Here is a 27,379-nt window from a genome sequence, read left to right as displayed (position 1 = left end):
GGTTGCAAAGACATCTCGTAATTTGCTCGCCGCTAATTCATTATTTCAATCATAAACGGACGGCTCATCGTACATGCTGCGCCCCACGTTGGAAGCAGGTTAAACCAAGATGCAGAGTGATACGCGAGCGCGATTTGAATGCCTCGTGTAAGTTTTCGTTGAGGCGTACTTGGCTTTAGAAAATTGTCCACAAATGTGGACACCCGTAGCGAACTGCAAGGTTTTCGAGAACGCCCACAGCCATCATCTTTCTTTTTTATTTTATTTTTTTTTTCTAGCAGCCACCTCAACTGAGGTATGGCGCCCTCCTTTGAAAGCTGAGAAAGTCGCGCGATTGTAATGCCTCGCAAGTTGTCCCTCAGGAGTACTAGGATTTAGAGATAAAAAGTGTGTCTGCAAGTAAGAACACTCGTAGCTAAGAGGCTAAACGAGTACCGGCACTAAATGCCGAAGTTGGAAACTTCCGAGATCGGTTTCTGTGGACAAAAGAAACAAAATATCAGAAGTGTGTGTAGCGTATTTACGATATTTAAATTCAATTCGAAATTACATTCGGCTAGTCAACCGCGATACTGAGCACCCTGCGACATCAGCGCGGCGTGTCCTGCTAACATTCGAGACCAAAGCAACAACGTTACGTCACAATTTTTTGTTGCGATTTTTCCTAACGTGCTCCGAGTAGACCGTGCTGCTCGCGCTTTTGTTTGTCTCAGGACTGGGACTACATTCAACATAGGGCGCCAGGCCTCTACGCCGGCTGTGCGACCAGTGTTTTTCAGCTGTCGCCCGTGGTGGGACGCTGTTCGTGTCGTGCGTTTACCACCTATTGCGTAGAATAAGAAACGTTATTAATAAATGGTCCGGCAGTTTTTGTTATGGCGGCCTCAGGTGGCGGCTCGAAGTCCTTGGACTCGGGCGGCAGCTTCAGCTTGCCGGACGGCCCAGAGCTGGTCTGGCAACTCGGAACTTTTGAGAGCCGCCTCCCAGCGGCGGCGTTGCCCACGGAGAAGGTCTCCAGCGGCTCTCGCATCTGGGCCGGCGTCGGGAAGAAGCGAGCTCGAGGCCTCGCGTACTCTGGCAACGACCGCGATTACGGACGCGTCGCGAACGGAGGTGGTTTCATTACCGTTGTTGCCGGCACGTTGCGTGGAAAATATAATTGAACGCCTCACTCCGCTCTACCTTTTTACTGAAAAGTTGGAGGAAGATTCCATTTTATTGTTCAGATGGTTGAATATAACACTTGGCCCTCTTGCCTGTTTCTTGAGAAAAAAGAAATGAGAATTAGTCTTTTATATAGGGGTGCAGTGTGCTAGATGGGGAAGCCCCCCACTATATTATCTGGAAGCCTGCTGTTGCCAAAGTCGCGCTAGCGTACACTTCTGCAGCTGCCTACCGGCAGCTGCTGAAAGTAAAGCAGTGGTGCCGGCCGGCTTGCCACGTGCGAAAAGCGGTTGGTTTGCAGGGTCCTACACTTGAAAGTGATCGGCCACCTCAAGTATTGCTTAGACGTTAGCTACTTACTACAACAGAAAGGACTGAATCCAAACATTTTGGGCTAGTACTGCTTTAACAGGTTCACTGCAAGAGAAATGACAGGCTAAACTCCCCCGGCGTTTCGTACTGGATGAATAAAAGGAGAACCTGTAAGTTTATTTGCAATATCTCAAAAAACCGAAAAACGGTCACAGATTGTCGCTATAACGGCGTAGTTTCGTGAAAATGAAAGCATTCTTCAATAATATACCAACAAAAACCAATTACATGTATCGCTCTCGGAATAAATAAAACATCAGTATACTATCCAATATCCAGCAGGATACAAGAGTTGGTTTATAGCCCCACACGGCAAGACTGGACTGTGGAATAAGTGCCGACGCGTCACGGGACGAGTCAAGCTACGTCACTCGCAGTCGTGTATGACAATTTCAAATCTCAGATTCCTGATACACATTTCGTTCAAGGAAACATTGCAATAGAACACTTGCGTCCGCGCGTCGCATTCTGCATCTTCTCGTTTAAAAGAGAAAAACGCAAACCGCAGCTGGCTCGTTTCCGTTACGCCAACGACGTGCGGCAGGCAGCTGCTCTCTGCACAAGTGCAAGTATTGTCCCAATCTAATCTCAGACCCCATCTTTGTTCTCCTTCATTGTTACCCAATAAACCGAAAGTCACTCTGCACCACGCGTTTCGATGACGCAACCGAGACGTTATGGTAGCGTTGTTGTATCTTTGCAGTTCGTTGGCGTGCGATATAACCACGAGATAAACGATTTCGTTAGCGTTTGCGCAGCCAAGCGTGCAGGTGCTCTCCCGGAAAGACGTTCGCTTCTCTCTGCTTTGCGACAGCACAGACGACCGAGCTGCCGGAAGTTTCCCTGGCTCGCTGTGTACTTTGAGCAGGCGTTCGAGGCACCACAGAGACTGGGCAGCGAGTACTTCCATATTTTGAAGGACGTCCGTCGCCTCCTTCCGCCTTGGCGGCCTTGCGCCCGAACAGCTTGCGCTTGCAGTCGCCTCAGCCTGATGTGCCCGAGAACTTTCCTCCTCTCTCGAAGCGAGTGTGCGTTGATGCAGCTGCGAGGCTTCGCCGATGGCGTCCGAGAATTTCGCGGTGGCCGCAACCACGCTGGCGTTCAGAGTCTGGAGGCTAAGCGCCATTGTGCCGTTTAACTCCTGCAGCAGAGCACCTTGGCTTCTTGCAGCCTCCGTGAGTTCGTTCACTTGGCTCTGTAGCGCCGGGATTTCGTCTTCGTAGCGGTACTCTGCTTTGCCCTCGAACCCTTGCGCAGTCGCAGTGAGGTCACCAGTAGCGGAGGAGGAGGCGGCGGCTTCACCTCGTGTCGAGGACTCAACGAGCGTCGCAGATGGAAAGTTGTTAGTACTACACCCGCCAATGTAGTGGGCGGCCAGCTGAGCGTTGGGAACGTTCTCGCCGCAACGTTGACACGGAGAAGTGTGGAAGGCGCAATCTGCCTCGAAGTGTCCCAGGAGCGCCGCCAGGGGGCCGACGAAATCGCAGCCGTGGGCTTCGTTCCAGCAGTGGGCCTTTAATTGAAAAGGAAAGCAAGCAGATTATTTGGTTAACAAACTTTACTTTTAATGTGTATGCATGTTTCCATATACAGGGCGTTTCCGCGAATACTTTCAAAATTTTTTAAAGGCCGCCTCTGGCCGATCACTCGATTCCGGTTTATGAGCCGGTCTACTTGAAACTGCGGACCCTACTTGCACAAGAAATCGAAATGCAAACTCGGCTAATTAACAAGAATTCAGTAATTAACCTTTCATATAATCATCTTATGGCCCATATTCCAATTTACAAATCAAATTAAAGACATCAGAATAAACCCACGCAAGAATATACTCGCCATAGACGTGTACAACGCGAGTGCGCTTGGAACACTTCAAGAAATCACGGAGCTTGGCGGAATCAAAATGCGCCCCTTCATCCCGATCGACGACACATCGATAGCCGGTGTAATTTACGACATTGACATTGCCATTCCCAATGAAGATTTACCTAGCCTCATCAAGCCGGCAAACGAGGGCACGATCATTACGCAAGTGCGCCGTCTTGGGAATACGCGCTGCGTAAAAGTAATCTTCAAGGGGGATTGCATACCCTCCCACGTTAAAGTCGGACATTTTCGACATCCAGTTCGACCATTCATCCAGAAGCCGCTTCAATGCCATCAGTGCTTCAGGCTAGGACACGTAAAGGGCGTGTGTCCGAACTCGCTTCTGTGTCCCCGTTGCGCTGAACCTCATGCAGAAGTGACCTGCGGTGCCACAGTTCTGAAGTGCGCCAACTGTAGCGGCCCTCACGCAGCCTCGTCGAAAGACTGCCCCCGCATCAAGAGGGAGCGCGCGGTTCTGAAGCAAATGGCCAGAGACAATTCGGCCCACAGGGAGGCAGCCGAAGTAGTCCGGCGTCGGCGTCGACGTCGGCACCGTCGTAAGTCTTCAAAGAAGGCGCATGAGCGAAGCGATAGTACCCGCTCCACTACGGTACCACTTAGTCGCGACGCGATAGGGCCCACCACTTCCACGAGGGCATCAGATAAGACTCTTTCTTTAGAGGAATGGCCTACGCTACCGAGCCGCTCCCTTGCTAAGGAACCTCAGAAGGTCACGGCGCCACCGGAGCCTTCTCCGGCCATTGATGATTCACCTAAAACAGATCAAGTCATCTCGGTGCTACGTTCCCTCATGGAGGCCATCCGAACGATTTTAGTTGAGATGGGGACACCGTCTGCTCGAAGCGCACTTAAAGTGCTGGACGCCTTAAGCCCAGTGCTTGAATCCCTCAACTAGAAAGATGGCTGCCCATACCCCATCCTTCCGAAAAGAAGTCAAGGCAGCGTCCGTCATGCAGTGGAACGCCAGAGGGCTAAAATCACGAATTTCAGATTTCCGTCAGTATGTGTACACCAATGTGTTTCCACTCATCGTCATTTGTGAGCCCAACTTGTCGAAACCAATCAGACTGTCAGGGTACGAATGTTTCATGTCATCAACAAATAGTGCATGCAGCAAAATCATCATTTTTGTTCGTCGGGAACTCACCTATGTTTTGCAACCGATTGCGCCCCACGACGACAATCAGTATATATGCGTCACAGTTAAAAAGAACAAACTCTTGTTTACTCTCATAGGCGTGTATATATCGCCTTCCAACAATTTCGACACTAAAAGATTAGCGGATATCTTGAGTGTTTGCCCCGCTCCATGGGTCATCATAGGAGATTTCAATGCACACCATCCAGCATGGGGAAGTACAAAGACAAATGCAAGAGGACGAAGATTATCAAGCATCGCCTACAACTATGGCCTTACTCTCTTGAACGATGGTAGCCCCACCTTTCTTCGAGGCGTGACATACGGCAGCTGCCTCGACCTTGCTTTTGTCTCCAACTCTCTCGCCAGATATGTGAAGTGGTTTCCAGATATTGAGACCCATGGGAGTGATCACATTCCCACCTATCTGAACATCAAAGGCTTGATGTCTAGATCTGGCCCACGGAATACCATTCGGACGATTGAATGGGCCAACTTCAAATCTGATATGGAAGATGCCTGCAGCGAGGGCCTACCCTCTGGATTAGAAGAAACAATTAAAAATACGATGCGGAACGCCACTCGCATACTGACGATCTCTCACACGCGAAACGACTTCGACATAGAATTAGAGCGACTTCGCGCACTTCGTCGCCGGGCGGAACGTCGATATCGGCGTACAAGATCAATCCATGACCTTAGGGCAGCCAGGAGGATACAAAAGAAGATTCAGCGTCGAATGAATAGATTAGCGTCGGAACGTTGGGCAACGTTTTGCCAAACACTCGACCCCCGCAAGCCGCTGTCTCACATTTGGAAAACGGTGCAAGGTCTGCGTTGCCTTCCGGAACAGCGTTTTCCATTCAAGGCACTCGCGCTTTTCCAAGGGCGGCAAGACATCGATGTCGCAGAAGACCTTTGTGTGCGAATGGCAGACCAAGCGACACGCCCAGATCCTCCAGCCCGAGATGATGTCCCCCATTCCCGAGATCGCCGCATGGACCTTCCTTTTACAATGGAGGAGCTCGAGGCGGCACTAGCTCTCTGCAGGCGCTCATCATCTCCGGGTCCAGATGGTATATCATACCGAGCCTTGTGCTATCTCGGAGAATCCGCACGGACAGCACTATTGAGTCTCTACAACACCTCATGGCAGGAGGGAAATGTTCCTGACGAATGGAAAGTGAGCCGCCTGGTGCCAATATTGAAGCAGGGCAAATCCCCACTAGAGCTCAGCTCTTACCGCCCGATAGCGTTGGCCAGCTGTGTAGGAAAGATAATGGAACGGATGATCCTTGGCCGCCTGGAATGGTACCTTGAACACTACAAGATTTATCCGAGTTCCATGGCTGGTTTCCGACGTGACCGCTCTTCCATCGACAATGTAGTTGATCTCGCTTCATATGTCCAGCACGAAAGGTCCCGTAAACGTTTATCTGCAGCTTTATTCTTAGATGTGAAAGGGGCATACGATAACGTATTGCATGAGGCTATTCTCGACGCTCTTGTGACGGTTGGCCTAGGTGGCCGAGTATTTTTATGGATTGCAAGTTACCTATCTGCAAGATCATTCTATGTATTAACTGACGATGGCCCAACTACGCGACGCTATACCAGCAAGGGCGTTCCTCAAGGCGGTGCTCTCAGCCCGACGCTATTCAACCTCGCTCTTATTGGGCTTGCTGAACACTTGCCAACTACCACCAAAATTTCAGTATACGCAGACGACATCTGTCTCTGGACTTCGGCAGTCACACGTCCTCAGATACGTGCACGGCTTCAGAGAGCGGCTACTTTGACAGCGAGCTACTTGTGTGAACAAGGTCTCAGCATATCGCCAGAAAAATGCGCCCTAGTGGCGTTTACTCGCAAACCAATGACGCCTTATGTCATCTCAATCAACGGGCGGACCATTTCCTATGTCAGAACCTACAGATTTCTAGGCGTAATTATCGACCGAGACCTCTGTTGGAGCCCGCACGTGGCTTACATGAAACGACGCCTAACAGCAACCTCCCAGTTGTTTAAATACCTGACAGGAAAGACGTGGGGGATGTCAGTAGACGCAATGCTGAGACTCTACAGAGCTCTCTTTCTCGGTTTTTTAAGATACAGTCTACCTGTACTGAACAACACCTGCAAGACAAATATTCGTGTTCTGCAAGCAGCGCAAGCTCAAGCACTCAGAGTTTGTCTTGGTTTGCCGAGATGCACGTCAACTGAGGCAACTATTGCGATTGCTCGGGACCATCCAATGCAGACTCACATCACGGTGGAAACCCTGAGAACGCATATCAGACATTTGGCACGGGCCCCCTATCACCACCTTGCAACACTACCTTCAGACAGGCACCAAGCATCATTCTCAAAAACTATTGTCAAGTACAACGACAAACTTCCCTCGGGCTTCACCGCTGCATCTAAACCATCGATGCCCCCTTGGTGCCTTGTCAGCCCCACAGTCCATCTCAACGTGCCAGGAATCGGTAAAAAGTCTGAGCTGTCGTCGCCTGTGCTGAAACAACTGTCTCTGCTTCTTCTGCACGAGAGGTACGCAGACAGTGCACATATTTACACTGACGGTTCCACAAACATCCAGTGTTCGTCCGGTGCTGCAGTCGTCCCAGAAAGAGGTATTACCATCAGCTTTAGGACTGACCACCCAACGACATCTACATCTGCGGAACTAGCTGCTCTTCGAGCTGCACTTTGTTTTGTCAATCGGGAACCACCTCGACAATGGTCAATTTTCAGCGACTCAAAGGCAGCCCTACAATCTGTACTATCAGCTCTGCGTCGCGGGCCATCTGAACAGCTCGTATTCGATATTAGATGCCTACTTCATACATCACATGACGTTTCAGTGGCTGCCAAGTCACTGCGGCGTCATCGGAAATGAAGACGCCGATAAAGCCGCTCGGACAGCTCTTGAAGACACACAGGAAGAGGCCATACCACTTTCACGTTCCGACGCAGCCAGCAGACTTCAAGTGCTTGCACAGGAGATCACGCTCTCTCTATGGTGCACACCAAGCAGCCAGACCAACCGCAGCGATCATCAACACGACCTGCCCTCCTTGATGCATCTCTGTATGCCAACCGGACTCCGCCGAAGTGAGGCCACCCTGCTTTATCGCTTATGGCTAGGGGTGGCCTTCACGAAATCTTACTCGTTTCGCATTGGAATGGCCGACAACGCTCTCTGCAATGCCTGTCTTTGCGAGGAGACGCTGGAACACATTCTGTGCGACTGTCCTGAATATAATGTTCAGAGACAGTCCATGGCGTCCGTTCTAGCGCACCTTGACAGTAGACCATTGTCAGTTGCAACCATTTTCACATATCGCCGACTGAAGACATCGCAGCTGAAGGCGACGAAGGGACTACTTCGGTTTATGAAGGATACGGGCTTGGACAAGCGACTGGGACAGTGATGTCACGTACCACACAAGAGTGACAGACTGTAACCAACGATGTGTGTGCCGTGTTATGTGCCCTCTATCTCTTCTCCCCATCTTTCATCCCCCCCATCCCGCTCCCATGTGTAGGGTAGCAAACCGGTTAGGCAAAACTGGTTAACCTCCCTGCCTTCCTTCTCCACTTTTTCCTTCCTGCCTTCCTACAAATTCTAACTGTGGAGTCCGCATGGCGGATTCACTAGGAACGAATTTTCAAGATGACACCAGGAAGAACAAGAAGGCAAGGATATTTTCAACCTAACGTCACTACTTTCTTCGCTGTTGGAGTGCGACCCCAAATGTTCGGTACATACCTTCAGGTTCTGCTTCTTTCTCTCCGGAAGCTGCCACTTCTGGCACTCGTCCTCGCAGAAGGGTTCTCCGTCCAGGGGGCAGACGCTACCGCCATCTTGAACGACGGAGCCTCGCTGGCACTGCTCACACAGGGCGTGACAACAGGGTAGTACAACCGTCGTGCTCGGAATCACGTGGCACACGCAGCAGGCGTAACGAGTCAGCATCAACTCGTCGACGAACCGCGTCGGGCGCCAGTTGACGCCGCTTACCGAGTCGCACACTCGGCGCAGAGCTCGCCGTCCGTGATCAGGCATGGCAACAGCGGAGAGAATGGCGGGGCTTCACACAGTAGGTGGGCGCTTCTTCCGTTGCCCCGCTGTCACGTGAGTCGCGATAACGTAGTCGGGTGACGCAGCCACAAGAGATGCGCCGCCGATAGAGGCGAACAACGCGGCCGCACAGAATAGGCGCCCCCTCCTTCCCGCACACCCGCGTTTCAGGTTGTGCGCGCTCTGCCAGGAACATATCACGAAAGCAAATTTTCCACTTATCTGTTACATCGGACATGGGTCCTCAAGCGATCTTTTTGCGGGATACCATTGCGACTTCGCCTATCAGCACACCTCGGAGTCACGGAACAACTTCATTCAATCGCATGCGGTAGTTATTGCCTCCTTATTTATTTGACATACAGAGCGGAAAACTGCACCTGATGCATATCTTTCGCGCGCATAGAAACAGTTCGGTGCCTGTTGTCTGTCTGTGGCAAACAGGTGGGCATGCTTAGCACCGGCCTGTCCTACAGGCGTCAGATGATGTGGTCACGAAACACTTAGCTGAAGAATGGAACCCGCCATGGACCTATAAGGGACGCGGAATGGCGCTAGCGCTCATCTGACCGCGTATTCCCGTCTTTTCAACGGCGCAACTCTCGCTTGTCTGCGCCGCCGTTTCGCGACGCTTGTGCGGTTGTGTGAGTTGGGAGAATGAAATATGGAAACTGCGCCTAGGTACTACCAAGCAGTTCAGTCCTGTACGTGCTCCTGTTCGCGCTCTCTTAATTTTACTCTATAACATGAACCAATTAACCTTGCGGCAAGCCTTGTTACCTTTTAGTACGTTCGTACGTGGCCGACGGAAATGAGCACTACGCGAGAATCCGTGCTGAACTTCCGTTCTTACGGGATTACATCAGCCAATACATACAGAGTTCTGTAATGAAGAGGCATACAAGACTGCCAATTCGCAATGACAAACTGTCATTATTCATCGGTCTGGGGCAGCCAAAGCTGTACTTACATAAGCTCCTATCCCCGCGCTTCGAAACGAGTCGCTTCGCTGCACTTGGCCGGAAATACATGCCACGCCATAGCGGCGAACGAAAGCCGTCCGCGTCCTCGAAGTGGTACCCAAGGTCGATTCAAATGGGTCGCGAAGTTTCTGTCGAAAGCGGTTCCAGAACCTGAAATTAGTGAGGGCGGGTACGGGAGCAGCGATTGAAGCGTGATTACGTGAGGAGCAAACAAACCTTGTTGAGTAATTTTTTTATTATTAAAACCAAGACGGAACTTGTTTTCATCCAACGAAGATATAATTCCTGATAAATTTTATATGTATGTCATGAGGAAAAAAATACAACTCTCTATCACCTTATCATTAACAATATAGACAACTTTTTGCAGCGCCCGCTATGAAAAAGGCTTCTCACCTTGCTATCAATTCAAATGAAACGCAGATTTTGTAGGGTGCAGAAACGCGCGCTCGTAAAGATGAACTGCGCGAACAAAGTTATTCCCTTCGTTCTCCCATACCTTTGCCGGAGGATCGCCTCAAGTAGACGTCACAGTCCCCACCTTCGTTTTCTTTTTATCTCACCATATCGCTGCGCGGCGCACTTTCGGTGACGGTGTAGCCAAGGTCGATCCAAATGGGTCACGAAGTTTTGGGCGAAAAGCGGTCCAGTGCAGATTGTCACCGACATCAGCAAGGGAGGTTACGGGAGCAGCGATTGAAGCGCGACTATATTTGGAGGGATGGATGGATGGAAAACTTTATTGGTTCTTTAAGATATTAGCGAGTTGAGGACGAAGTCTTCATTCTTGAAAACTTTGGGTCCTCTTCAGCCTTGGGTGGGCCCCTAGTCCAGGGCACCACTGAGTCGGGCCACCTCGCTTGCGTGTGCTATGAGGGCCCTTTGGACCCCTAGCTCGCAGGTGGTGAGCCGGCTCTCCCATTCTCCGAACTTGGTGTTGTATGTTTGTGGAATGTCTTGTTTCTCTCGCATTCCCATGTGATGTGATGTAGTGTTGGCCTTGCTCGGCACCACGGTCACACGGCGCAATATTGTGTGGGGAACATCCTGCTTAGTATGTAATGATTTGGAAAGGAACCCGTCTGCAGTCTACGCCATCCTGCGGCTTCGTCCTTCGTCAACGCTTTGTGTGGTGGGGGGTATTGGAATCTGAGGCTCTCCCGGGGGGACTGAGGTGCCCGCTCGGATGGTGAAGCCTCGAGCTAAGCTATCCGCCCCTTCATTGCCCGGAATCCCTGCGTGGCTTGGTATCCAGATTATGTTGTGTGTAGGTTGTCCCTTGTAGAGCGGTGCTCTACTAAGGATCTTGACTGCCGTGCTGCTTCTTCTAGCCCTGATATAGTTTCGGCACGCCTCTTGTGAGTCTGTTAGGATGTTGAGGGATTTTCCTATCCTGTATCCTTCCTCTGCTGCCAGTGCGACAGCTATTTCCTCTGCTTCGATTATGTCTGATACCGCTGCCGTAAGACTCGTGATTAGTTTGCTTTGATTATTAGCCACTACCGCTACTGCGTGTTTCCTGTGCTCTTTCGGATAAAGGGAAGCATCTATGTAGACTGTGTTGTCTCTCTGCCTCATCGTTCTTTCGTAGAATTCTGCTCTAGCCTGTCGCCTGCTGGTGAACACCTTTTTCATTATAAAATATGAAGACGCCAAATAAACAGACACACACAAGAGAAGAGAACGGGACAGGGCGCCCTGTCCCGTTCTCTTCTCTTGTGTGTGTCTGTTTATTTGGCGTCTTCATATTTTATAATGAACAGCTACCAACTAGCCCAACAAGAAGTGCTATTAACACCCTTTTATTTCCCAAAGTTTATTGGAGGGAACAAACTTTGGGAAATAAAAAGGTGTTCTTTTAGTTCAAGCGAGACACACTTATATTCTTTCAAACGAAAATAAAATGCCAGGTCTATTTCATATATTCGTGGCGAGTTAAGAAAATACAAGTTTGTTCCATTTTATTATTAATAATAAATGCATTTATTCTCAGCGCCCATCGTTAGAGGGAGCGTTGACGCCACTCTCACTCGCAATGCAATGCACGTTTTGAAATGCGCAGAAAGGCGGGCTCGTAAAGTTCGCCTGTTGAAATACGCCCCCCTCACAGTTTGTGCTCTCTTGATTGTCGAAGTTTGTCTGAATTTGGTGACGCGGGTAGCTTCATCGCTTCTTAATCTGTTCATTCAAAACTAGCGAGTTACGACCACCAGGTAATTGTGTAGTTGTTTTTGTGTGACTGCGCCGGCCGACGGGCTTGGCGTCCAACGATAGGATCACCACTCTACACCCAAAGCTTTCGTCGGCCTCCAAAGAAAGTATGTTCTGTGCAGGGGTGTCAATTCGAAAACCGTACGGCTGGCCTTTCCTGTATCGCTTTCCGCGCTGAAACTCGAAACGCCTATCAAGTCGAATGGCGGGGCATTTGAATATATAGCTCCAAAGCAGGCCAACAAAACAAATTTCGCGCCTTGAAAATCAAAATGACTTCACTTCTGCTTTTGACGGACATGGCGTCACATTATTTTTTCTTCCCCCGGAAGTGTTCCCACCACATACAGATGGCGCTAAGCTCCATGAAACGCCGATGGACCCCCATGTTTTGAACGTATGGGCTCCTATGGAAGCTTCGCTACCAGGAATATTTACCTTGGTCTAGCGCGCGTCCACAAGCTGTTGCGATTGTTACGTGTCGCTGTGTGCACGACCGGGCGAGCTCGCCACGAAAACACCTACGCTGTTCTCTGGCTGCTTCTCCGAAATGAGTCGCTCAGTACGCACATGCGTGCCTCTGTTGTGGCCCGCACTTTGTCGCTGGTGGGATGAATGCCTTTGGCATCGATCAGGTAACCTAAAATTCCACTTTGGGCACAACGAAGCAACACTTATTCCTGCTCAAGTGGAGATTTGCGCCACCAAGCCTTTCCAGAACCAGCTCTAGCCGAGTTGCACGTTCATCACTGGTTGTGCCACTGATGGTTACATCGTCCACACGCCAAGGATTCCTTGAAGCTGGGATTCCATGTACTATTGGAAAATTGCTCAAGCTGGGCCGCTACTCCGAATGGTAGTCACTTATCCCTGTGCAGTCCTCTAGTGGTGCTAAGAGTGAGCACTTCTGAAGTTTTCTCGCTGACCTTCACCTGCTGGTACTGCTGCGTTAGGTCCAGGGTGCTGAAAATTTTTCCTCCGCGTAGTGTACTGAAGACTTCCTGCAGTGCTGACAGCGGGTATGAGGATGATTTTTTCGCCAAGTTTACAGTGAACCGGTAGTCCCCGCAAGAACGTAGGCTTCCGTTTCTCTTCCTTACTGCGACCAGTGGTGTGGCTCAGTTTGAATGCTGCGTAGGCTCAATGATACCCTGCTGTTCCAGTTTGTCGAGCTGCCTCTTGTAGGCAGGTTGTAGAGCAAGCGATATATGTCTGGCCTTGAGAAACTGGCGTCCGGGGTAAACTCGAGGTCCAAGGGTGGTCCGTTATGTCCAGGATTTTCCCCAGAGAAGACCGCCTCGTACTTCTTCCGCAGCCGCTCGACCAGCTTTTGCTGCTCGATCCGACTTTCCTCACCTGCCTGGTTGATGCCGCAGATCGCGGTCTTGAGAGCGTCGAACCAGTTTCTGCCCAATAGCATGAATCCAGTGCCCTTCACAATCAGGAGAGGCAGTTTGGAATAGCACCATTGTACAATACTTACTTCTACGTTGCCGCTAAATAGAAGTGGAGGTCTTGTCCTGACGATGTTCTGAGGTGTGTGTTGTCATCCAAAAGTGCTGGTGCATTCCGTGGCCAAGCGTTTCGGTACATATTCTCGCTGATGAGCGTGCATGTTGCTCCCGTATCAACTTTAAATTGTGCAGGCTGGTGATGGACAGTAAGGTTGACCATGATGTTTGGCCGCGTGCTGAGGTTGACGACGTTATGTAAGTCGTACAGTGCTGTTGATTCTGGTGGACTGTGCTGCGTTTGAACTTGCGTTAACGCCTTTATGGCATTCCCGTTTGTATGTCGCTGTGGCGCCCCCTTCGTCTGTTTCCGTGCGCCCGTATGTTTCTTCGTGATGCAGGCGCTCTCAATTCGGCCGCGCTTGTGGCAGGAATTGCACGTAGCAGCTCGGTGCTTGCATGGTTGGGGATGTGCTGCTCATCGCAACGCCAGCAGAGTTGCGGCTTCGAAGATCGGTCGGCACAACAGTCTTTATAGCAGGATAACATCCCGTAGTCCACACACGAATCAGTCACGGAACATAATGTCCAAGGGAATCATTGTTGCTTTGGCAGGTGGTGCTGCTGACGCCGTTTGCTCCCCGGCAGCTGCTGGTGGACTTCCCGTTGTGCGTAATGTGCTTGAAGTTGCAGTCGGTGGCCAGAGTTTTCAGCGCCGCGACGCAGGCGTTTACCGTCTCTCCCTCCAACGTGTCACGTCGTTGGAAGCGAGCTCGGCTGAAAACCTCGGATGATCTCGAGTCGTAGTGTTTCTGAAGTGCCGCAATATTGTCGCTGAAGGCCAATTCAGCTGGGCTGCTTGGCTGCACCAAGGAGCAAACGGTGTCGTACGTCTGCTCGTCCCCCCGCCGCGTCAGCAAGTATGGCCTCTTCTTGTTGGGGTCCGCGGTGTTGCTAGCCTCGAAGTGAAACTGGAGGCGTCCGAACCACGAAGTCCACGATGCGCCATTAAACTCCGGTAGTCGGCCCGCTTAGTGCGTTTCCATTCCGTAGGAAAGGTACACGTCAAGGTGACCTTGCAATCCACTGTCTCGTCGCCACTGCTATGTCTGCGGTAGCCGTAATAAAAGGCGTGCGGAACATGGAATGGAGTTTATTTCAAAGGGGCTCGTTGCTCCCAGCCTGGCTCCTGCTCTTTGCGTCTATATCCGGGAGCCGCCGACGGGGAGAGAATCTGGAAACGGGGTGCGGGTGCATCATTGGCGGATGGTGCGAGCGGAAGAAGGGCATCTCCTGGACATAGCAATTTTGCTCTAAAGGCTTCCACGAACCAGTGTTGGCTTCGTTTTTCCGGAGCTTTATGTGTCATCAGGTAGTAGCAGCTCACTCAGAAACAAAACAGGACCACATTCTGCCACTTGCCTCTGTACGCGCAGTCATCGATTAGGGAAACTTCCTGCGCCTACGTAGAAGCATAACAGAAGACGAGAAACTTGGCGGAAGTGCCAATTAGTTATGATGTCAAGGTCGATCTACATAACTGAAGAAGTAACTCAGCCAAATATAAAACCACAGACACAAGAAAGGTGGAAAAAGACAACAGCTACTCACAACTGTTTAATGGAAAGAAACTGTTGTACGTATATGTCCTCTTGTGACGCATGCGCATACCGAGGAATAAGACCGGGCACAAGGTCTCCATTTGTATAAGTGCTCTGTTTGATTCCATTAAAGATTGTGAGTGGCGATTGATTTTGTCCACCTTTCTTGTGCCTGTGCTTCTTATTGCACTAAGTGACTTCCTCAGTTATAAAAAAGCCAACTAGCACAACAATCAACTCTTCTAGATGTACATAGGTTGCAAAATTTGGTGCTAGAGATACTCAGATCATGGCAAAACTTTTGCCGGAGACATCAGTTAGTGGACCACGACTCAAGCGCGATTATTTGAGGGGGAGTGATGTACAAACACTGAAATAAGAAAACGTGCGTGAAAAAAAAAAGCTGTATTCAAACATTTTAGTCAGTATACTGCCAAATAAAATAACAACTCAGGTAAAGATAAGTTTGACATACTAAAACAAGAAATGTAGAATTTTTTTTTTACTTTTCCAATGTATTAGCTGGTTTTTAGTGACCCCTACCGACCAGTGCTTCTGGCGCAAGCGATAGCTGACCTGCGCTAGCTACGGTGCAGCTATTATGTCGTGCGGAATGACGTTGCTCACTTGAACCAGGTGGTTTCATCTATTCTTTTTTTATTTGCGTGTTTTTTGAAGCCGTGGCCCACGTGTGCTTTACTACAAGCGTCACCTGAGATAGGGCCTGGCATATTCATTGGCACAAGGGGTGAGTGTAGACTGTTCGTTATTGTGCACGTTCACACTGCTGCATCCGACGCTTTGTGTACCGCCGTGACAATGAATGCGTAGCGCTACGCGAAGAAACGCCGAGTTAGGTTCGTTCACTCTCAAATACACAGGCTGTGAATGCGCTCGAAAGAGCGAAATAAAGCAGATTGAAATTCCTGATAAGTGATAATATGGCACAACGCCATTCTTGTCTGATAACTGTTGGTTACTAGTGCGTGGGATCGCACATTATTGCGAGGGCCTCAAGGATTCTTGCAGGTGCCGCATATTTTCCTACATTGGAACTGTGCGTTGGCCATCTGCTTCTCATCCATCGAAACATATATTTATTTTTATTTGCGTATACTGGGTGCACAACTGTACGCGAAGAAAAGCGAAGTAGCCTTTTCAACTTTTTGGCACTGTTAATTCGTTCCCATCCCAGTCCTCACGTTCTTAAGGAGCGTGTAAAGGTAAGTGCCGTCAGTAACAGCCTAATTATGTTCACCTTAAGATACAGTCTACTCGTATAGTGTACAATGATACTTTGTCGCGCCAGCTCACTAACCGAGAAAAAGTTGTAATATTCGCGCCAAGCAGCATAAGATCTCGGCATCGCTTTTACTACGGGTGTGATGTCGCGTCAAAATTTCCTTATTTTTTTTTATTAAAGTTGTCACCACGACGCACGGATTGCGACAGTTGTAACAGACCACCACTTTCTAAACATGTGGGCTTCTATGGAAGCTCCGCTACCAGCTTACATATATCTTGATGTTCACCTACCACGTGACCTCTTTCTGCGTGGTCATGACACGTGCACCTTATGAGATGTGAAACCGAGTCGGGTTATTAGAAATTATAATTATTTAGGACCCTGGGAGGCTTGCAGATGTTTTTCTTGGCTTCTAGAGGGGCAAAGCGTCCATTACAGCGCGTGCCAACTAACTTTAGCCAGAGCTTAAAGATATGTGAATGCCACCTAGCTGGACAGAACCAATGTAATATTGTTTGCCATCGCTTGTAGATACTCAAATTATTTTTTTTCATTCCGCCTAATTAGATATATAGTCTTAAATAATTATTGAACATTTCAAATGTTAAAATTAGCTGAACAGTGTCACTGAGAAAATTGTAGATCGACATGAAAAACGTTTCTGTGAAAATAAATGGACGTAACTCCAACGGCATTCCATAAGGCTGTTGAGATAATAAACTTATTTCCATTGTTTGAAAAGAAAACAGCATAGTTGGCGGCTTTAAGGGCGAGTTGTCTAAGAAAGCACTTTTCGACATAAAGGGACTGGCACACAGTGATTTTTATTCAAGAAGTGAGACACTGACATTAGCACCAACATGCTGCAGCTTAACAAAGGTGGTTTAGAGGCCCTCATGGCAGAATCAGAATCAGAATCATAATCAGAATTTATTGTTAGAATTTGGGTCATATTACAAGTATTTAGTATGCAGGAGGAGGTCCCATAGTCAAAGACTGTATCGGGACCTCCTGTACAAGAATAGTTATGATGATTGACATCTCAAACAACAGTAGCATATAATAAGGTATTATATAAGCAACAGGAAATGAACGTTAACAGAGCAAAATACAGAATTCATTACAAATAATAACATAAAAAGTTGCATGTGAAGAAAATACCCGTAGTTTATTTACAAAAACAAAAACAAACAAGAAAGAAAAAAAGAAGAAAAAAAGAACGGACAAAAAAAAACGGTTACAGTAAATTTTCTCATTAGTTTGTCATTAATAAATGCATTTTGAGTTCCCTTTTGAATTGATGTAAAGATCTTGTATTTTTCATAATGAGAGGAAGAGTGTTCCATATTGATATGGAAGTGAATTCCACGGTTTGTTTACCGTAGTTAGTACGGATTCGTGGTAAAAGAAAATTGTTATTCAACGCGAATCTGGTGGTGCTATTAGTTGTCAGGTTAGGTGATGAAAATGTGATCGACGGTAGCTCATTATGTAGAAATCTGCAGAAAAAAATACATAGGTTGTATTTAGTGAGCCCAGAAATAGTAAGGATGTTATTCTCGTGTAGTAACGAAGTGGCATTAGAAAAGCATGAACTATAGGTAATTATTCTGATGGCTCGGTTCTGAATTGTTTGTAAAGATGTAATATGAGTATTATAGGTGTTTCCCCAACATATGATGCCATAAGTAATGTGAGAGTGGACGAAAGAGTGGTAAAGTGAGAGCAATGTGGTACGTGTGAAGTAAGGGCGTGCTTTAATTAAGATGCGTATACCATAAGCTATTTTCTTTTTTATGTGAGCAATATGATTGTGATATTTCAGATTACAGTCAAGTAGAACGCCAAGGAAAGATGAACACGAACTGGGATGAAGGCAGTGGGGACCAAGACTGATAGGTGGAATGGAAGCTATGTTTCGCTGATGTGAAGAGAATACAACAAATTTAGTCTTAGTTGCATTAATAGATAGCATGTTTACATTACACCACCTTAGAATGTTTTCTAAGTCAGCATTTAGTTTATTAACGAGAGATGAGATATCTTTATGAAAAGTGAATATAGTGGTATCGTCAGCGTACAGAATGCATTTTGTCGAAGAAAGACAATTAGGTAAATCATTAATATAAACTAAAAGCAGGAGTGGCCCAAGGATGGAGCCCTGAGGTACACCGATGTTAGTAGTTCGCTGTCGAGAATAAGCACTGGAAACAGAAACAACTTGAACCCGGTTATATAAGTAGCTTTTTAGTAGTGAAAGCGCAGGACCGCAAATGCCAATTGCTTCGAGCTTAGAAAATAGGATAATACGATTAATGCTATCAAATGCTTGCGTTAGATCGATGAAAACTGAGGCGGCGATAAATCCCTCGTCAATAAATTTTTTTAGTTGGTCCGTAAGATGAATAAGTGCCAGCTCTGTGGAATACCCATGGCGAAAACCGAACTGACATGCAGAGATGATATTAAATTTAGAAAGATATTTTGTTAGCCGTATTTCAATTAGTTTCTCAATAACTTTTCCAATGAACGGCAGAATGAAAATAGGTCTGTAATTGCGCAGTAGTGAGTTGTCGCCTTTTTTAACCCTTTGAGGGTCGAATTATTTTGAAAAAAACTTTCCCAGGTGGTCAAATTATTTTTTTGCGGATCTTGAATGTCCAAAATGTATTAAGTCGGGAATAAATAGTCAAAAATAATTAGGAACAGTATTTTGGTGTCGGCAGCACTCAGAATTGTAAAATGTTCAATAGTATTTCCGAGCGTGGTACTCCTTGTAACACGGGTCTACGCACAGCGCCTTATCGCAGTCTGCACACCTAAAATGCGTGTCTGTTCTCTTGAAGCGAGGAGTTGTGTTGGCGCACACATGCCATCTCTGTGTGCGGCTGCCTTGGGCAGAGCTCTGAGGCACCCTCTTGCGTAAGCGCGTTGCCGCGGAGAGCGAGAATACCTCGCGAACGGCGCTGATAAGCAAGGGGTGATAACCAAGCTAAGAGAAGTGCCAATCAAGATAGAAATCAACTTCCACCGCCCCTGCGAGAGCGTGCCGACAAAGAGAAAAACAACGTTTCGCGCGCCTCCGTTGCGATCACGCGGCGGAACCGAAACCGCGAAAGCGCGTTGCCACTGAGAGCGGGAATACCTCGCGAACGCCGCTATAAGCAAGCTAAGAGCAGCGCCAATCAAGATAGAAATCAACTTCCACCGCCCTGCAAGAGAGTGCCGACAAAGAAAAAAATGACGTTTCGCGCGCCTCCATTGCGATCACGCGGCGAAACCGAAACCGCCAAAGGGGCGTTGCCGCAGTCTGAGCGACGCGCTGAAGCTAGCAATCAGCTCTGTTTATCTCCCCAAGAAGGTAGCACCAATTTCAAACGCATCTTGTAAGTGCTAAGAGGTGGCAGCACCTCCCGATGAGCGCTCATCGTCATTATGGCGCGAAATTTCCAACGGAGGGTCGGAACCGTACCCGTACGGCGAAGACCTTGCGGGACAGAAAACCGCCGCCGTACATGTACGGCAAAAACCTTCAAAGGGTTAAAAACTGGGATAACTTTGCCACGCTTCAGTTCAGAGGGAAATAAACCTGTCCTGAATAATAAATTAACAATAAATGAAAGTATGTCTGAAATTAGGTGCGAAATAAGTTTAATATTAGCAGGGTGGACCTCATCAATTCCAGCGCTTGTCACTTTTAGGTTGGAGCTGGACTTCGAGAGAAGTCGCGACACGTGATGGGTATAGTTGGATGCCGTCACTCACAGTCATGTAAGACGATACGAAAGTTAAATATGGGCTGAGTGTAGCTTTTACTATCAAAAGTACGAATATAGAAAACTTGCTGCCACGGGTCGTCAGTTTCATGTGGTGGTGAGAAACCATACGAAGACTGCAGCGTTGTCGGTTCTACAGAAACTACATGCGGTAAACAGCTGGTAGCTGAGCAAGTGTTCCAAATTAACCTCAGCACCCATGTATCTGCACAATCAAGCTGTTTGCCAAACGTCACACTGCACCACGCACGTCGGTAACGAAACAGAGCTAGCAAGGTAGGGTTGCCACACACGTCGAGCTTCGAGGCACCCAGTACAACCGCCGCGTAAACGGTTTCCTTCCCCTTTTCACAGCGAGGCGTGCACGTGCGACTATCCGAACGCGTGGGTGTCCCACTTTGCGACTCCAGCGAAACACGAAGTGCCGGTATGAGCACCCTACCATTGTGCGCTTGGAGTGAGCGTTCGTGGCACCACAGAGACTGAGCAGCGACAACTTCCAAACTTCGAAGGATATCCGTCGCCTCGCCTTGCAGTTGCACGTCTGAGTCGCTTCCAGTCGCCTCAGCCTCATGTGCCTGAGAACTTTCCTCCTCTTTCGAAGCGCGCACGCGGACCTGAGAAACTTCGCCGATAGCGTCCGATAATTTCTGGGCGGCTGCGAACACGGCGGTGTTCAGAGTCTCGAGGCTAACCGCTAGTGTGGCGTTTAACTCTCGAAGCTGGGAGCCTTGGGCTCTTGCAGCCTCAGCGAGTTGGTTCACTTGGCTTTGAAGCGCCGGTATTTCGTCTTCGTAGCGGTTCCCTGTTTTGCCCTCGATCCCCTGCGCCGTTGCAGTGACGTCATCGGCAGCGCCTTGACCTTCATGCGAGGATTCGGCGAGCATCGCAGATGAGGCGTTGCCAGCACCGCACCCGGCGATGTAGTGCGCTGCTAGCTTGGCGTTCTGAATACTCTCGCCGCAACGTTGACACGGCAAAACGTGGAACGCGCACTCTGCCTCGAAGTGTTGCAGGAGCACCGCCAGGGGGCCGACGAAATCGCAGCCGTGGGCTTCGTTCCAGCAGTGAGCCTAGAATCGAAAAGCAAAGCAAGCAGGGCATTCTGTTAACAATATATCTATATCTTGTTACTGACAATGATATTTTTGTCCGCAATCTGCGAGAGCGCCGCCTGCGTTGCGCTCAATAGTTATGACGTCATCCATCTCATAGTAAAATCCAGGTCATGGTGAATTCAGCAAGGCAGGAAGTGTACGTGTTTAATTGTAGGTGCCTGGAGCATAGCTCATCACTGCATTTTATTATTTGAGTCGTTGCCACTTTGAAAACATCTCGCTCAATAACAAAATGTTCGCTTCATTTTTCATCTGATCCATTAGAAGTTTAGAGCATCGTAACATATTACAGCGTTTGTTTTGTTTCCATTCTTTGCTTCCAATTCGCTTTCTGTTTCTCTTTCTGACGACTACTGGTTACTCTCTACTTCGTTGCCAACTTTCTTGAGGTCTTCCATGGCGTCTACATGCTTTTCATGTACAGATACCTGTTCACTTTAGCCACCCATTTATTTTGATCCATGTTCCTCAGTATTTCTACAAAATTAATTTTGCTCTCCGCTTCTCTGACTTCAAAAAGAGGCCGAACCCATGTCGCACTCCACTGCTTCATTGGTGGTTTTACTGAGGGCCCCCAAAGCCAATCGGCCTGCCCATCTTTGTTTCACTTTCAACCCCGACAAGATACCCGATTTGAAGCACAAACGGGCATATGCGAATGTTGGCCGTAGCGCTCATACTCATTTCCAGATTCCATGCACCACCTCAATTATTTTGGGCCCAAAATGCTCTACGTTTCAACATTAGTGCATTCCGCTTCGCGTTTATTTTCAGAGTATCTTGTTGGGTCCTTGAGTAGGCCACACCGAGGTATGGATAATGCTTGGCTATAGGTACGACAGGCTTTTAAATTGACACTACGCAAGTACTCGTCTCTTGACTGAAGATCAGTATTAGCGATTTCCCTGAGCCATGCTTCAGGCCTGCATTGGTATTGTGGGTATTGTGGTATTGGTATGCGGCGGCATTGTGTCGTCCGCATACATCAGTCCGGTGGCTTTATGTTTCACATTTTGTCCATTACGCATGTGGGATAAATTAAACCCTAACTCATTGTTTCCCGGTCTTCTTCCTATGCCCTTAAGACAAAGCGTGAACAACAATGGAGACAGAGGACGTTCTTGCTTCAGTACTTCGTTAATTTCCACCACTTCATTACACTTTCGACCTCAGCATACAACTCGCGCTCAGTTGTCTCTATCTCCCTCAGCATCTCGTGTGCATTCATGCACACTGTACACTGATGTGGCGCCACCTGACTGCCCAAAATGAACACATTTTTTCGCCCCTATACATTCTCAAGCCTTAGCAGCGCGAAAATAAATAACCGATCTTAATAATAATGACAAAAGCATGCTTATAATCTCATGACACTAAGCTATGTGTGATTTGTTCATTTTAATTTCTGCTGGCGCGACGGAGAGCAAGTAACACGGGGGAATTAGAATCGAAGCGGGCGTCCTGATCACTGCCAAGTTGTTCAGTCATGGTAACTGCCGTTATAGCCTACCCAATAAACTTGCCGAAGTTCAGTGAACTACGGGCATGCGCTGTTGTAGCCACAAGTCACCGTAATCGTAACAGGGTAACGCTTTGTTATAAAACTATCGTATGCTGTCGAGCGGAAACTTCGAAGACGACCGCCATCGTCTGCTTTTGGCGTAATCCTCGGCGCTAGCCGCCGTAGGGGAAGAGGGTGGCGAGAGAAGAGGAAGGCTACGGAATGCCCTCGTCCTGCCCGAGCGCTCCACCAGAGTACCCTTCACAGGCCACAACACTCGTACGCGAGTATGAAAGAGCCAGTCGACATTCGGTCTAGAAAGTACCCCGAACTCGGTTGTCCAAAAGCAAGCGCCCTTTGCACCGGTACCTTTGCGTGGGCAGCGAAATTCCTGCCGCTGACCGCCACGCCTGAAAACAGGCGAAGGGTGCTAAAGAAGCTATTCCCTCTAAAAATAAAATTGCGCGGACAATGTCGTGAATGGTTGTCAGCGTAAGCGAACCGACCTTGCGAACAAAGAATCGTGGACGCAGTAGCCGAGAAACTAGGGAAAGAATACAGGGTAACCGGAAGTGCAAATAGACAGCCTGAAGTCATCAAAATGGAAGTGAGACAAACAGACGACGCACTGATTGGAAATGTCACAGTGTCCACTTCGACATTTTTGGACCCAAACGCACTACACCTGTCTGGAAACCTTTGAATCGACCGTTCCCAAACTGAGCATGGACCGTCCATACCGTGATGGCATATCGCTGACAGCGACAATGGCAGCGCCGACGGCCGTTACAGCGATAGCGAACTTTAGAAAGTAAGGATAGCTGGTTTATTGAAGCAAAGGTAGGCAAAATGCCAGTCTGCAAACTGATGTAAACCATGATTAGCCCAAGCAGGCTATGAGTCCCTATTATTTTGACGGTGTTATGTCGCGCTGTAAAGTAGCTATATAAGGCCATAGGGACAGATTCTCAGTTCAGGCCGAAAGGTGAAGCACCAATTGAGATAGCTAATTAATAGATACCTTTACTAAGTAAGGATTGTAGTTTTATAGGCCGTACAAGCTGTAAACTTTCGCTTACTAACGACATTAGCAATGATATGATTTGTGAGCGTGTCTCAACGAGGACATAGAAAGAAAAGAAACAGGCAAACAGAGACAGCGTTGTCTTTGCGGTTCTGCTTCTTTCTACGTCCTTGTTCAGTCGCACTTACGCATTCTATCACGGATTCAAACCAACTAGCCCGTCCACGTGTCTTGACTAAATTAACCAGCACGGTGTCACACGCACACAGGTAAACATGAACAAATCTCGCTCGATGACAGCGGAAACTGTCGGTGAAAACGCTGGAGTGAGGAATCGCGGAAGCAGCCGCGAGCCAGTTGACCTCCGTGCATCTCTCTTTTCATAGCGAACGAAACGTCGAAAGCACAGCGCATACGAAGCTACCCCCACTACTCGCGCTCTGCGAACATCGCAGATCGCTTTGAAGATGAGGCCAGCACGGGCGCGCACATTGGCCACGTCGCAGATTGCTTTGAAAACGCACGAGCGCCGGCAACGCGTCCCTACGGCGTTTACTTCTGCGTCCGCGATTCGCGTGGCGAACGCCGTAGTGGACGCCGCATTGTCTTCGCTTTGTATATAGAGTGGTAGGCGAGGAGGATACGGAGACACACTGGCAGCCGCTGGAGAACAACACCCCTCATTTTTTGATTGCTCCTCCTTGCCTCACGCGCCACAGGAGAGGGCACGCATCCTGGCCCCAGGGCAGCGCGGTTGGGTCCTCTACTGAGAGACAGTTATTACGCTGCACTTTACCCCCTTTCACTTCCCTACTTTAAGAACCGCCTGGCCGCGTTCCTCGCTCGCGTACGCGAGATTGAACCGCGTTCGCCTGCTCACCCTCACACACCTTTACTCATACAGAACCACACGGCGACTGCGACGGCAGAAATGCGCCTGGAGTGTCCATATGGTTGCTATCGGAATAAAGCTGAGTAAATAAAGCGGGCTAGGAGCGCACTTGCAGCCGCCTCGTTTCAAAAGAGATGTAAATAAGCATTATCATCATCATCAGCAGTAGCAGTTAACGTCTCCGTTGATGTGACCCGTGAAAATCACTACGTTCAGGGACAAACTGCAGCCCTCTATTACCACCATATCACAGAAGGAAGCTGCACGTGGAGAGCAGGGAGGGTTTCACTACCAGTCGCTACGATTGGCTGACGCAAGTGATTGGCAGACGCCCCACTCTGCCAATTATCCACAATGTAGCACAGAAAGATAACTAAATAAAATCAAACAAGGCGGTAATAACAAAAAGAGGGGTAAGGTAAAGGAAGGAGGCAAAAGTCGTTTCTCCACTTCACTGTCCACAAGCGCCGCTTCAACAAACAACCAAAGATGACTGGCAATAGATCTGTGTTTGAATAAGCCTTTCTTCTTCTCAAGAGGTAGATTGGCCGCGCGCATCTGCTGATGTTTCATGCTGTCGCTATAGCACGAAGCACTGCAGGACTTACTGCGCCCAATATTGAGCGAGATATTGCTTGAGTGCTCAGCAAACAAACGAAACTACAACTCTTTCTATTACTAACAACGATACCAGCTTGGCAGACTCTGCAGAGCTCTACAGTGGTTCCTAGCACCGTCAAGAGGGGTAGCCACACGCAGAGCGTAGAAGATCGTCGGGTTTCTGCCTGTGCATGGAGCGTGTGTACAGAAATGGTCACCGTCAAACGCCATTACGCCTTGCTATACATAGTTTTGAACTTGACTTCACGCGACCCACAACAGCGCTAAATCGATGCGTTACAGTGAAAACGGATCTGAAAACTACGAAAACTAAGCTAAACAAAGGTGCATTTTTGGTTCATATATTGCCGACAGTTGCTTTATACTCGGTTCTAAGTGAACGTTTAAATGTGGATGCATTTCATGCTTACCCAACGAGGTACCTGCACGTCACGTAAGACGAGTGCAATGGCTCGTCCCCCGTAAGCAGGCATGTTCATTTAAGTCCACCATACAACACACGGAACAGCATGCAAGCTCTAAACAAGCATCCGAACCATAAGTGAAGCATTGCATAATGTATATAAGAGTCGGATCACGTTCGATAAGGCATACAATGACACCGGGCTGCATGGACATGAGCAAGTGTTGCGCCACAGCAGTTCATGTCACCACGATGCTGTCGCATTTACCCTAATGGCGCCAAGACGACCACAGCCGCTTACAGAATAATAACAGAAACGCTGAAATGCAGAGTAACAGTGTCAATACAGAAAACGCCAGAAACAACTCAACAACTCTGCGCAGAACGGGTAACTACAGCAAGACGTTCACGAGCATAACCAACAAGAGGAAAGACGCCGTCCCGCTGGACAACGACGTTCCATGTAAGGCCGCCACGCAGAACAAGCGCGGGAAATAGAAGCGCGCAATACCCTGCGTCAACAAGAACAACACGCCGGCGGCACAAGGAAATGAAAGAGATAGAAAAAAGGATGCATAGAAAGGAAGGGAGGTTAACAAGAGGCTGTTCCAGTTGGCCACATTAATTAACACGAATGGTAGTGGGTTCCAGTAGTGCCGTAATGAACCATGTCAATGAAACCCGCCTTATTACGTTCACTATCGAACATAAGCGAACGACCGATGAGGGTTGCTAAGGGTCTGTACTGGTCGGATCAAGTTCCATAACATAGAGAATGACGCCCGGCTGCGCAGAGACGAGCAGGTGGCACAATGCTTACGCATGTGTAGGCAACTACCAGAGGAGTTTCTGCGGGATTTTTGTTTTAACTTCTGTGGGATTGCAGCGGCACCCACACACAGCTCTGTTGAATAAAACGCCAACGAAAAGCCTGATATCAGAGGGGGAGGAATAACGAGAAGGCAAGGATATTTTAACCTAACGTCACGACATTCCTCGCTGTTAGATTGCGACACATGTCCAGTACAGACCTCCAGGTTCTGCTTCAGCCTCTGCGCAATCTGACCCTTCTCGCACTCGTCCTCGCAGAAGGGTTTTCCGTCGAGGGGGCAGACGCTTCCGCCATCTTCAAGGACGGAGCCTCGCTGGCACTGCTCGCACAGGGCGTGACCACAGGGCAGTACAAACGTCGTGTTCGGAATCACGTGGCACACGCAGCAGGCGAAATCAGCCAGCATTCGCTCGTTGACGAACCGCGTCGGGCGCCAGTTGACTCCGCTAACCGAGTCGCACACGTGGCGCAGAGCTCGCCGTCCGAGATCAAGCATGGCAACAGCGGAGAGAGAATGCGGGGCCTCACACAGAGGTGGGAGCTTTTTCCGTTTCTCCGCTGTCACGTGACTCACGACGAAGTAGTCGGGTGACGGCCGCAAGAGCGGCGCCACCGATATCGGCGAACGACGCCGCCGCACGGGATATGTGCCCTCTCTCACGCACACTCACGTTTCAAGTTGGGCGCGCTTTGCCCCGAACATATAACGAAAGCAAACTTTACACTTATTTGTTGCATCGGACACGGGTCCTCAAGCAATGTTTCTGGCGAGATGTCATTTGGAGTTCGCCTATCAGCACACCGTATAATCACGGAATAACTTCATTCTAACGTATGATGCGGTTGTCCTCGCCTCCTTATTTTTTTCACATCAGAGTGGAAAACTTCACTGGATGCAGATCTTTTGCGCGCAAAGAAACAGTAAGGTGCCTGTTGTCTCTCTGTCGCAAACAGGTGGACCTGCTTAGCACCGGCATGCCCTACAGTTGTCAGATGATGTGGTCACGAAACACTTACTCAGCTCAAGAATGGAACATCCCGTGGACCTATTAAGAGATGCGGAATGGCGCTAGCG

At 48.8% G+C, this 27,379-nt stretch overlaps 3 protein-coding genes across 3 annotated transcripts in view; all 3 read right to left on the bottom strand.

Annotated features, from left to right (window-relative positions):
• Nucleotides 1-27,379, bottom strand: part of LOC140213324 (uncharacterized) — a 45,319-nt gene that overhangs the window by 7,512 nt on the left and 10,428 nt on the right. The gene's annotated exons all lie outside the window — the stretch shown is intronic.
• On the bottom strand, nucleotides 1,633-8,758 carry LOC126527642 (uncharacterized). Its single transcript, XM_050175453.3, has 2 exons — nucleotides 8,334-8,758; nucleotides 1,633-3,049 (listed from the first exon to the last, which is right to left on the bottom strand). Exons 1-2 carry the CDS (start codon nucleotides 8,628-8,630, stop codon nucleotides 1,904-1,906), a joined length of 1,443 nt encoding a protein of 480 aa, XP_050031410.3. The 5' UTR covers nucleotides 8,631-8,758; the 3' UTR covers nucleotides 1,633-1,903.
• LOC129383874 (uncharacterized) lies at nucleotides 19,684-26,812 on the bottom strand. The gene is made up of 2 exons (XM_072284329.1): nucleotides 26,504-26,812; nucleotides 19,684-20,986 (listed from the first exon to the last, which is right to left on the bottom strand). Exons 1-2 carry the CDS (start codon nucleotides 26,798-26,800, stop codon nucleotides 19,895-19,897), a joined length of 1,389 nt encoding a protein of 462 aa, XP_072140430.1. The 5' UTR covers nucleotides 26,801-26,812; the 3' UTR covers nucleotides 19,684-19,894.

This window comes from Dermacentor andersoni, chromosome 9, assembly GCF_023375885.2.
Source record: "Dermacentor andersoni chromosome 9, qqDerAnde1_hic_scaffold, whole genome shotgun sequence".
Classification (NCBI taxonomy): Eukaryota; Metazoa; Arthropoda; class Arachnida; order Ixodida; family Ixodidae; genus Dermacentor; species Dermacentor andersoni.
The sequence above is the reverse complement of the archived record's forward strand: the minus strand, read 5'-3'. Positions and strand labels throughout refer to the sequence as shown.